The sequence below is a fragment of the Gavialis gangeticus genome, unplaced genomic scaffold, assembly GCF_001723915.1.
Source record: "Gavialis gangeticus isolate Ggan-Ray unplaced genomic scaffold, GavGan_comp1, whole genome shotgun sequence".
Lineage (NCBI taxonomy): Eukaryota > Metazoa > Chordata > Crocodylia > Gavialidae > Gavialis > Gavialis gangeticus.
Genome location: NW_017729022.1, coordinates 124,932,396 through 124,944,908, shown reverse-complemented (window position 1 = coordinate 124,944,908; position 12,513 = coordinate 124,932,396). Strand labels below are relative to the sequence as shown.

General features: G+C 41.9%; 1 protein-coding gene across 2 annotated transcripts in view; it reads left to right on the top strand.

The window, feature by feature from the left end:
* CFAP61 (cilia and flagella associated protein 61) overlaps positions 1-12,127 on the top strand; it is a 252,631-nt gene extending 240,504 nt beyond the window's left edge. For both annotated transcript variants that reach the window (XM_019516128.1, XM_019516127.1), the window contains 2 exons: positions 7,863-7,953; positions 11,624-12,127. In XM_019516128.1, the coding sequence (XP_019371673.1) occupies positions 7,863-7,953; positions 11,624-11,824 (292 nt within the window). In that variant the 3' untranslated portion in view covers positions 11,825-12,127. The remainder of the gene's footprint in view (positions 1-7,862; positions 7,954-11,623) is intronic.
* The last annotated feature ends 386 nt before the right edge of the window (positions 12,128-12,513 follow it).

Genomic DNA, 12,513 nt, shown 5'->3' with positions numbered 1-12,513 from the left:
TTCTGAAAATGCAGCCACATTCCTGCAGTGGCCCAGGCCAGAAGCTGGGGCGGGGGGCACTACAGCACACCTCCCTGCTCAGCTGGAGCTGGCAGCTTGGGCCAAAGGAAACTAATTTACCTTTGGCCCAAGCAAGGGGGAGGTTTGCTGGGGAGGTGCAAAGCATCCTAGGATGCTAAGGGACTTGAACCTGGAGGGTATCTGGTTTCTGATCACTTATACCAGTTTATGTATAATTTCTGTCCCTAGCCCATATGTAAAAGAAAACAGACAATAAGGAATAAGGGAGGGCTGTAAACTAGGAGCAAAGGAAAGTTATCAAAAGTAGCTTCAAAGCAAGAGAAATGTTATTAAATAGATAACCTAATTATATAAAAGAACAAAACCATTCAGAAGGAAAAGGGTCTTTATTACCTGTGGAGTATTGAGAAGTTAGAAGAGACGGGTTTTAAGACACCAGTTAGATTATAATGAGTCATGAAACTATAGTCTGTATTTACTCCATTGTGCTTAATGTCTAGTAAAGTTATGAATGTTTGTTCCCAGGCCCATCTTCTGAAGGTGTCTTATAGATGTCCTTTGAGTATAAGGACAATGAGGTCAGAAATGGAGTCACTGTTTCGTGAAAAGTGTTCTCCCACAGATGATTGAGTCTCACTGTCTTTTATCTTTTTTCTGTGAACATACATTCTGGAGCTAGTGGTTGTGCAGCTTCTCCTCTATGTACAGTATATCTTTTATGCTCACTGGTTAATTGGCATTGGTGGCAAATTCTGGAGCATAATGGTGACACTGAACAACCACTACACTCCAGAAACAGCTCTCTCACAGAAAAAGAAAAGAAAAAATAAAGCATAGAGAGACAGTGGGTGCATCTACATGAGATGTGTTACTGCACAATAGAGCAGTTTACTGCACAGTAAGCATGCATGTCTACATGTGCACATGCTTACTGTACGTGCTTACTCCCCCTTCCCTGCTCTAAGATCGCAATCAGGGAGGGGGTGCTGAGAGATCCTTATTTCCCAGCCCCCACTTCACCATTGCTATCAGACAGCAGGGAGCTGGAAGATCCTTATCTCCCTGCCCAAGCTCTGCAGTTGTGGGGCTCAGGCTGGGAGATTCTTTTCTCCCAACGCTGGCTCCGTGACTGTGGATCTCTCAGCCTCTACTGGGCAAGGAACAGGCTTTCCAGCCCCTGCCCCATGATCATGGAGTGGGGGTGGGAACTGTCCTGGTTAAGGGCAGGTCTCAGCCCCACACCCCAGTTGAGCCATTGAGGGCTGCTCCACCAGCTGATCAAGGCAGGGAGCTGGGACCTGCCCCTCCTTGCAGCTCTTTCCAAGTCCCCTGCCCCTGATCAGGGAGCCAGGGCCAGGAGTTCCAGGATTCTGGGGCAGGGGGACATTGTCCCCAGGGGCTCCAGTGGTGGAGCCTGCCCCAGCAGCAGGCAGCTCCCCAGGGCTAGGGAACAGTGTCCCAGCCCCCGCCGGACCCTGTGCTCTCTGCCAGCCCCTGAGCTAGCACCCAGGGGGAACCTAGAGCTGGTCCTGGCTGCTGCAGGGCCAGCAGGAGGGGGGCAGATTGCTGCCATAAGCAGCTGATCTGCTCCCAAGTCCCTGCATGCATGGATACCTGCCTGGGAGCATTTGCTCAAATGTAGTTTACATGTGAATAAACTGCTCCTGCATCAAATGTACATGTAGACACACCTCGTGATTACCTGTGAGGAACACATTTTAAATTTAGGGTGTTTAGTGCTGACCCATGTCAGGGGCAGTAATCCTGATATTCATTTCCACCAGGGTTGACTTGTTTGAGTGCTGTATAAGTTTCAACCATTTGGTTTTGCTTTGGTCTGGTGTTTATTAGAAAGTCTGGGCACAAAATGGTGACATTCATTGTACAGAGGACCTCTTTTGGCAGGGAATTATGGGATTATGTCATTATATAAATTACCATAAATACTATTTGACTATAGAATTTTAACCATCCTTTCTTGTCTGTAAAAACTGTTTGTCCCCAGCTTACAGGGAATGTATTTTTTATTCTTTGTCGTTTTGTCCAGACCAAAGCTTTATTGACTGTTTCATCACTGTAAGCTTCCATATACTTTCCATATTCTGTATTTTCCATTCATGTAAGATGCCTCTGAGTCTGTATCTTCATAAAAGTCTTTATTTTTACCCTTCCTTGGTTTTGCCACATTTTGGTGTAAATGTTGATATGTGTTAGTTGCTTAAATGCAATTTTCCAGCATTTTTATGAGATCATTATTTCAAAATCTGTGTGTTTTTGGAGTTACGACAATTAGTTGTTCAAGTGAGGCACACAAGTCTAAACTACGTATAAAACACCTGTCTTTATCTGTGACAGAATGGGGATTTTCCTCTGTTAATTCTCAGATGTCTTTGCCATGGCCAAAAGCCTGTAACTATTTAAATATAGCACTTAATGCCAAACTGAAAATGTGCATAGCTGGAGGACAACATAATGATAGCCTATGGACTGAATAAAATTACTCAGATTAAGTAATGTCATCTGAAAAATAATAGTGAGTGATGTGTTGTTTAATAGCTGGTCTGCTCTATTCTAAACCAATCAGAAATTTTGAAAGTCAGAAGCTTCGTTCTAAGAAATTAACTAAATAATGAAGCCTGGAGGTCACAAATCAGAATCTGATATGATGGAGCACAGCCTCCTGGCTGGCTCCAGATTGGCATTTTTAGCGGCTCTAGCAAGACAGATCTCTAGAAGGAATAAGGAATCCAGAAGGACACTATAGTTATAACTAGGCTGACCATATGGAAATCCCAGAACTCCAGGACATCTGGGAAATCCAAGACACTGCCTGCTTGCAAGGCTCTCCGCACCACTCTGACTCCCAGCCAGACTGTCCTAAGCAATAAGCTTGTCCTTCTCTCCACCACCTAACCTGCCTCTTGGAGTACTTCTGTTCTTCAGTGAGGTGCCAGTGAATCTACAGTAGCATCACTGATGGGGGTGACTGGTGCAACAGCCATGAGTACCACCTTTGGAGGGGGGGTTGCAAAAATAACCACTGTCAGCACTACAGTAGCCAATGCTGTCCCATGCGTTGCTGGTGCCCAGGCTGTGGATCTGCCCTTTTTTGTTAAAATCTGTACATAGTACAAGTTGTAAATAATTTCTTGACAAAACTCACAAAAAAATTCCCAAGCAAAAATCATGAAACTGCTCCTACTGTGTTCATTGCTGTAAGACCCACTGCAGTAATAGCAAATACTGGGAGAGGTGGCTACAGTAAAAAAATGAGGCATGATTTGTTGAAATCTCTCCACAAAGTCAGGCAAATGACTGACCGGACACAATTGGATTTCCCCTTTAATACTTTCAAGTTAATTTGCTGTTTCCATGGGCCTTTTCAGCTTTTTTCTCTTGAATAATCACGAATTCAAATCTGAGCCTGTAAATGCTGACCGATCTCCATTAATACTGGCCACATGTGTTCAATCCTGGGCTATGTTGTTTGTGCCAAGACAAGTTTATATCAGAATGATGGCACATTCAAACATTTGTCATCTTCATCATTTTATTTCTCCAATAGCACCAGTGGGAAGACTCTGACCTACTTGCTGATATCCAGGTACACCCACTCCATAGATCAAGCATGGGCTTCTACTCAGAAAAGTGATCGTTCCCATAAGTTGGACATAATGAGAACAGATTTAAGGGATCTAAAGACACAAGGAAAATTGCTTTGATTTTTAGGTGGGAGTAGGATTAGTTTCATTTTCCTGAATTGGGAGTTCAGGTTTCAGAAGTTTGGAATATGTGGCAATGAGAACTGTTACCAAAATCATAAAAATCTTTGCCTGGCAGAATATGGGCTCTCTCGAGAAATCTATAGATTTATTTGCCTCTTCACCATGTGCTACCTCATCCAATTACTCATGTGTCAAAGGACTTTTTTGTATGTGATAAATTCTTCAGGCATTGTTTCCTGGATTCTGAGCTTGGCATTCTTGGGATAAAAGTAGCTAACACCTTTCAGAATCTTTAGTTTTTAAAATGTGTATAGTCAAGGAAAAATCTGATGTCTTTGTGTAAATGACTTAAGTGGTGGCAAGTGTTGATAAGGGTCAGTGGCATGCCCTCAATTGCTTTTTCCTAGGAGCACCAATAAGCATCAGAGAACTACTGCAGCTTCATAATTAGCTTTCACACAGAAAAACATTGTTCTCTGAAAGTGCTGTGTAGTAGCAAATTAAATAAAAGCCTGGAGAATAAAAATAGATGGCTTTTGGATTTCAGTCCATCTACGTGAATACTGCAGAGGTAATACAGGTTTATTTTCCAGGGTGAGCCAACTTTATCTGTCCATTGTTACGTTGTGTCTCTTTAAATGAAAAAGATTTGGCACCTTTTGTGTAGAATGACACTGGATATTTTTCCTTCATTTTTTTTCTTCATAGGCTACACAAGTGAGGCAGAACAGACTTAAAATATTGTTTGTCAATGAAAAGAGAGAACAGCTTCCTAGCAACAAAAAGGATGTCACTTATTGTCTTCAAAAGGAGACCATTTCACCCCATCAAATTTCAAATGCCTTCCAATGATAGCTTCTGTCGATATAAAAGTTGACCAGCAGGGGGTCCCCGTTAGGAAGTGACCAAGTTTTAAAACCCGTTATGCCTTTGGCAAACATTGTCATCTTGTACATATTTAGCTTGATCAGTTTGGCAGGTTATGAAAGACTAAATGGTGCAAACACATGTGGCAGATGCTGTTCTCATGATAGTTGAGGAGCCTCTGAGCCTCTATTGGTAGCATGCCAGCTTCATCTTGAACACTGAAGAGCATTATACTTTCAAGCCTTCCACAGCTTGCCCTTAGGGACTACTGTTAAAGTGGTAATAAAATTTAGAATGAACCTCAGAAAGTCAACTTGTTGGTTTGTCTTCAAGTATATTTTTTTCATTATTAAACTTCTGTTTAATGAAATATGCATCACTTCTTGAGAGAGTAAATCTAAATGTGGTTATTAGAAAGATGATTTCTCTCTCAATGAAAAAAAAGTGCTCTCAGTGTGGGGAGAGAACTGATTCTACGTTAAAACAATCTGTGGTCATTACATTTCCCTGTTTGAGGTGGAACAAAGGGAATCTTGTATTCAGTGGCTACTTAGAGGTAAATCCTGTCCCCAGCCAGTCTGAAAGTGTAAACAAGAAATTGTCTGCTTCCAGGGGAAAAGCACTTGTATTTAAGCCATATACTGTATGGCCTTAAACTCTCAAGTCTGGGAATGATGAGATCAGTGGTACAATTATCCAAAGTTGTGGTTATCAATTGAACTAGTAATAAAACAATAATATTCAGCATTCTCAAAACTTTGTATAAGCATCATTTCATCCTCACAGCCCCTCAAGAAGACAGGTAAATAGTTTACTTGTGGCAAGACAGTTACAAGATTTTTCTTGTTCACAAAATCAGCATCAGGTCAGAATTGAAACATGGGAGTGCCTAGATCCCAGGTCTGTGTTTGTATCACTCTAATCCAGCAGAGCTCAACCTCTGGGCCCCATGGGCTGGATGAGTGTTGCGAAGCTGATCCAGGGGCTAGATCCTGGGCAGGGTTGGGCTCTGCATGCCTGAATCTGGCCTCCTACCACCCAAATCAGGCCTCAGGCACCCAGAGCCCACCTTGGACCGCCCAGATCAGGCCCTGCACCACCTTGGCCTCACATGCCTGATTTAGAGTGCAGGGCCACATGCTATCTGCCTGCAGGGCTTTCCATGGGTCTGGAAATTTAGCAGCTGGTGAGCGGCAATTAATGCTGCCACTGTTCCTCTGTTGCCAATTTTTCAGACCCATGGGGAGCCCTACAGGCTGGCTGACCCATGGGCCACAGCAGGTGAACACCCCTGCTCTAACACATTTCTCCCTCAAATGATCCTAAGGTAAAAAAATAATTTACCAGTAGCAGTTGCAAATTGAGATACCAGATGTGAAATTTAAGAAATGTATTTGTCCATACAGATTCAGATCTTGGCAGAGTTCACCAGCAAATATGGGGCTTTTTTAGTGACCCACATGCTGCTTCTTCCCTGCATGGTTTATCAGTGTCATTAAATGAATGGCTTTTTATGAGATTAGTTCAAATATTTTGGTAAAATGTCTGGCTCTTTCTATGTGTATTTGACAGGTATACAACATTTTATTAAAGATAAAGGGCATTGTTAAAAAAAGTTCTTAGCACTGAGCTCATCTGTTGTTAGATTTCCCAGCCAAATAACAAGGGGAAGTCACTGTCGGTAACATGCTGACACTGTCCAGTTAGATGTTCCTTTTGCTATCCAAACAGAAAGGCTGAGATGAGTATACCATATCAAGTACATAGCATAAATAGTGGTAGCAGTAAACATTTATCTCATGGAAAAATCCAAAGGCCCCAGCTGCAGTTGGAGTCCCACCGTGCTGGGTGGTGCACAAATGCAGACCAGAGACAGCCCCTGTTGCAGAGGGGTTTACCACCCAAAAGAAGAGACAGATGCAAGGATGGTGGCAGGTAGATGAGCATGGGGAAGAATTGGCACAGCTCTGTTAACTGTTTCTGGTGGAGCTAATCAATTGAACTGTGACCCATTATTACAGTTTGAAGTTCAGTGGCTTCTTAGAGAAAAGAAGCTCAGAGAGAGAAAACAGCACCATTTGACATTTATTAAAAGTTTTCTATTCAAAAGAAATATGGAAATTATTATTAAAATTATTTGCGGATCTCCATTTTAGTGTTATTATCTAGGAATGTAGTTAAAGGTCATTGACCCAAATCCTTTTACAGTTAGGTGTTGAGTTGTCTTTGCTCATATGAATGCTCCCACTGATGGGAACAGACTGCAAGGCTCATGTGGAAAAACTTGGCCCTGATCCTGCATACACTTACATGACTCCCATCCTTAATCGCATTGATTTGAGTGGGACTGCTGACATGTGTTGGGCCTTTGCATTACTGTTTCCAGGATCAGGCTCTGTTTATCTGATAGGTAGCTGAATATGTTAAGCTGGCTGGGTCTTTTGGTCCTATTGTCTTTTCAGTACATTCTATGTTCATGTTACTGAGAATGACAGTGAAGAGTATACACTGTTTAATTGGTACATTATGGACACCAGGAAAACTGTTTTTCACTGTGTAGGAAATAGGAATTACCAGCCTCTTTGTGATCCAGTTGCCTCTACTGACATTTGCAGTATCTAGGGATACATGCTGCTCTTTGCTTAGAGGAAATAGCTATCCACATTTTTCTAAGTTTTTGCAGAAAAGATGTTTTAATTAATGCTTTTGGTCAGTGGCATTAATATTAAAGTTAAGAGAGTTTCCTCATCAAAGAGATTCAATTTAGCTTCAGTGCTGTAGTGCAAAGAACATATTGCAACACTGTGGTGGCCTGTTTTTCTACCCTTTATTAATCCAGAAACCTTAATGATGAACAACATTTGTGTCATTGTCTACACAAATTTAATTTGTTTATGCAGCAGTTCAGTTAATCCTGCAATCTGCTTTTCTCAAATGAGGACAGATAATGCAGACACCGTTCTTTACAGGTCTTCAGGCTTTTAAATTCTGATAAAATCAGGATTCTTCACTGGGTCTTGCCACAGCTCTGAATTAAGCCACTTTAAATGTAATTACTGAAGCTGGCTGTACATCAGGAACATCCATTAAAAGAATTGATTGACCATGCTGTTACGGGAGGCATTTTATGAACAAACGATCATGATGGGTCCAGAACTGTAATTTATAAAAGCAAAAAAGCAGGTAAATACTTTATTAGTGGTTAATGAGAGGTTCACAGGATAACTAAATTTCTTCTTTTTTAACCAGCTACTTCAGCGAACCTTGGTCCCTGGCCATCTATCACGATCGGTTTATTGATCTTAAGAAAGAACTGCGCCAAATCCTAACATCCAAGCAGGTAAGAAAAATGACTAGCAAGTGCATTTTATTATTCGACTAATTTGTTGTTGCTGATCACTTAGGTTTCTGCTCCCCCGTCTTCTTCCTTAAGTTTCTCTTTCTAACAAGTTTCTTTGGAAAACCTAAACAGACAAAGAACCTCTGCATTATAAAGTGGTGTTAATGTACCGCTAAATTATCTTTACAAATTTCAAAGCCTCTGGTAGAGTTTGTCATAATTTAAGTTGCTTTCTCTTTTCTCTACAGTACTTTTGTACCAGTCAAACAACTTATTACAAACTTGCCACTCAGACTTGAAGTCACTATTTCTTTAGTTAGTATCATTTTTTTTTAAATATAGTTGATTTTTTTGTTGACTTATATAAATCATTGTACATACAATCCTAGAATCTGGGATCCTTTAAGATATAAAACTTGACTTGATAAAATAACTTCAACTGGCTTTTTGACTGATAAATTAATTTTTCAACCTATGGAACTAGGTGGGAAATGTAAGATATTGCTAATGTAATTTGCATCTGCAGAATTTGCACTATTGACCTGAATATAAATATACAGTAATCTGTTGATTTTATTTCTCAGAACCTGATCCAAAACTCGCTGAAGTCAATAGGACGACTCCTGTTGACCTCACTTGACATATTGAATAGCCCCCAAATGCAAAAAAAATAAGCACATTCTTGTCTCCAAGCAGAAGTTTTTTCTCTGGTCTGAAGTTTTCTACTGGCTAGTGAATGTAATGGTTCTCAACCTTTTTTTAGACTCAAAGTACCCCTTGGAAAAGGCCAGCTCTTAGCTTTCACTCATTTTTTGAGTACAGAGAAATAACAGCAGTTCTCCTGTTACAGAGAGCTCAGAAAGACCACAACAGGTTAGAATGTGTTGACACCATGGATTCTTATTTGAAATCTCTGGGTTTATCATGTGAATTGTGTAGGTGCTTGCACACCTAAGACCTAATATTACATGGTACCTTTAAAATAATCTTATGGTCCCCCAGGGTGCCATGGCACCCTGGTTGAGAAGTACTGGTCCCCTGGATTGTTTGGTGCTATTCTATCCCACTTCCTCTCACACCTTTTTGCTTCCATTTTATATATTTTAAATTCCGTTTGGCTGAAGTACTTTGTATGGGCTTTCTTCATGTGCCATACAGAATTGCCAACTCTCTTTTTAAGTAACATCACTACAGTCCATAGGGGATACCAGAATCAATAAGGTGGTAGATAGTCTTGTCTCTCTGTCACTGTAGGATGGAAAGTGTCTAGGCAGGGTTTTATTTTTAGACTTTCTTGACAGCTATCATCAAAAGAAACACAACCCGATCTGAGCAAAAGGTTCAGCTTGAAGAGGAATGTTTTTCTGCCATGATTCAGCTGTGCTTTACCTGTTAGAATGTGAATGTTTTGGGAGAGAATAGAAATGATGTGCTCGAGACCTCAAGATTATGGACTCAACTGTGCAAACTTTTCTCGTGTGAGAAGCCCTGGCACACAAAAAGAATCCTGTTAAAATCATTAGCCACCTTCTTGAATCAGGGCAGGGTCACAGGACGTGGTCCTGTATCTGAATGCAAATTGATTATTCTCTTTGTGTATCATAATTTTGATTCAGTTTTAATGGATTCTTACACACCAGGCATGTTGTACATGTGTCCTTTCCATATGTTTATACAGCATCGGCTGAGCATGCTGTTAAGTGTGTAATAAATACATGCTGCACCTTTGGTTTAAAATGAAAGGGCAGAATGGTGTGTCACCTAGTGGACAACTAAAGTGCTGCTTGTGACCAATTCTGAGTTACCCAGCTAAAATTTGCTTACTCCTTCTCAGCATGTAAGTGTGCCCCATTATAGGAATAGGGAGCTGTCAATGGAGTTCCAGAGGGAGCTCCGCTTCCTATAAGGGGAGCACATATATGTCCAGAGGGTGTGGTCCTGCTCTTGTAAAGGGGGAACTCCTATGCCCAAAGAGGGTAAGAGAATCGATCCACATTTTAATCAGGTAACTCAAGAGTAGGTTGCAAGCTGCACTTTGGCCATCCACTGAGGAAAATAGAATTCTGCCCAGAGGGTCTCTGGAGAGCTGCTTTATTATTTCGCTGTACTCAAAAAATGAGTGAAAACTAATAGCTGGCATTTTCCAGTTTGGGCTCACGTTCCAGTTGATAAAGTCATGGAAATGATCATGAAAATAAATAAGCAATTAAATGAAAAAATTCAAATAATCCACAGACGTGTTTTAAGGAGGATTATTTTAGCTGAGAATGTAAATGTACAGAAAATCAGAAATTTCATGTAATGGCGTTCATAGAAACTGGAACTTAGCTGCAACTATTAAGGCACAACGTTTAAGGAGACACTTGGTATACAAACTGATACGTGCATAGAAAACCCAGTTAGAGTGATAGTGAGGACCGTAACTTCATGTGGTTAAATTCTCAGCGCTAACACTGTATTTATTTTATGTGCCTTTTGCACAGGATGTTCTTGTTTGTCTTCAAAAACTGATTGATCAAGCTTTGAATGTTTACCCATTTTGTAGGATCACAAGCATGTGTTTATTTCAACATGCAGAGCTCCAGCTATGCAAACAGGCAGATGGTAGAGCTGGGTTTTTGCACCTCCATCAGCTGTTAAAGTATTAGTAGAAAATCATATAGCACACATGCACAGTAAAAGATTTTCAGGAAAAGGCACTTGTCCTCAAAAAGACCTACTGGTCTCATTTTCAGATGGCAGCTAGTATTGCTCTGAAAAGCAGTCCTAAGTTGCTTACAAATTTGAGAGCTCCAGAAACATATCTGGAAATTAGATTTAAATTGAGGGTTTTTTGCACATGAAGACATTTGTCAGATCTCATATGCACACAACATCTATTTCAGTCTCTACATGTACGCACATGTCCACACAGCCACACACCTCCATTTGTTTTTTCAACTGTAAATAGCTGAGAACTCTTTGGTTTGAAAGATCCTTTTTAAACAAATTATTCAGATTTGAAATTGCAATTTTATAATGAAAGTGCCATGTAAGGCATAAGGATAGTGTCACCACTGCCCTGTGTGATAATCCTTCCGCTGCCTTCCTGATACCCATTGCCACCAAGCCCTTGCAGCCTTCCAAGGAATGTAGCAACCAGCTGCCTTTCTGTTTGTTGCCAGGGCTTCTGCTGGCCAGCCTGTGGGGAGAATGAAGGGGTGAAAGGAGGGCTTAGCCGCCTGCCTCAAGCTAAAGACCTAATATTTCCAAAGCAGCAAACTCTAATTTATCTGGTGCCTGAAATTTGAAGGCTCTTGCTGATGGAGAGGTGTCCAGCTGTACAAAAAATTCAGTTATGTTATGTTTACCGGTATTTGTTTCTCTGGCCAATAAAGGATACCTGTGCATCATGCCTACCTATGCCCCCTTTGACATTTATTTATGTATAAGGCTCTGCTTCTATGTCCCAACTGCATGCTCAGTGTTTTGAATATGTTTTCCCATCCTTAATAAGCCACTTGTGCATTTGCTAAATAAGCCAAATTCTTGGCTGCTTTTTTTAAATGCTGGTGTGTCCTCTGCCTAATGACAGCTTTCGGCTTGCCTGCAAGCTCGGGTGGCTGTATCCGCTGACCATGGTTTTATCGAGATGTTTATCTTCAAGGCCCTGTCTCTCTCTGTCGTATAGGGGGATGGCCTTCCTTCACTGGAACAGCTAGCTTGTGAGATAGTGGATGGGGAACTTCCCCTTTCCGAGAAACCAAAGAAGTACCTGAAAAGGTTTTTTCAGCAAAGCATCTACAAGAAGCTGGTGGAGGAAAGCATCCTCAGTTATCTGAACTACAACCGTTACCACTTGCCTATGTACGCCTGGCCTGGGATTGTTTAGTGAGGTTTTAAGACAGCGGCACTTTTCTCACTCCGGGTAAGCACGAGACTCTCATGTCAGGGCCCTGTGTAGTAGAGGGGGCCAAGATGGCTTTCCGGGTGTTTCTCCAGGGCAGGGAGCCAAAGGAAATGCTTTTTTTTTCAGTCCTCCAGTAGATGGAGCGTGACTTTGTTTTCCCTCTTCAGGAAGAAATGGGGAGAAAGCACAATGAAGGCCGGGTAGAGCAATGCCGGGAGAAAGATGTGCTGGATTTGGAGAGGGCAAAGCCTGCTCTTGTAATAAATGCCTCTCCTGTGTCCCTGCTCTGGGCCTGTCCATGGTCCTTATTTATTCGGCCGTCTGTCTCCTTTGATAACATCTCCCTTGCAGGCCCGTGTTTCAACTTGCTCGCCTGGCCTCGCAGCCCTGGCAGCAGCCCCGCGCGCCGGGGCTGCCTCCCCGCGCAGGCTGACAGATGGCATGTGAGATTTGAATATTGCATTTTAGCTTTTTAATTGTTCCTCCCAAATGCGAACTTTGTATCTCTCCTTCCTGGACAGAAGGTACATTGTGGCGGGGGGGAGGGGAGGAGGTTAATTCTCTAATGTGCTGACTAGTGACCCAGCAGCTGCGGGGTTAACTCCCTTGCCGCAGGCGCCTCGGCAACCAGCTAACCAATGGCGGCGCGGCCCGCTGACAGCTCTGGGCGG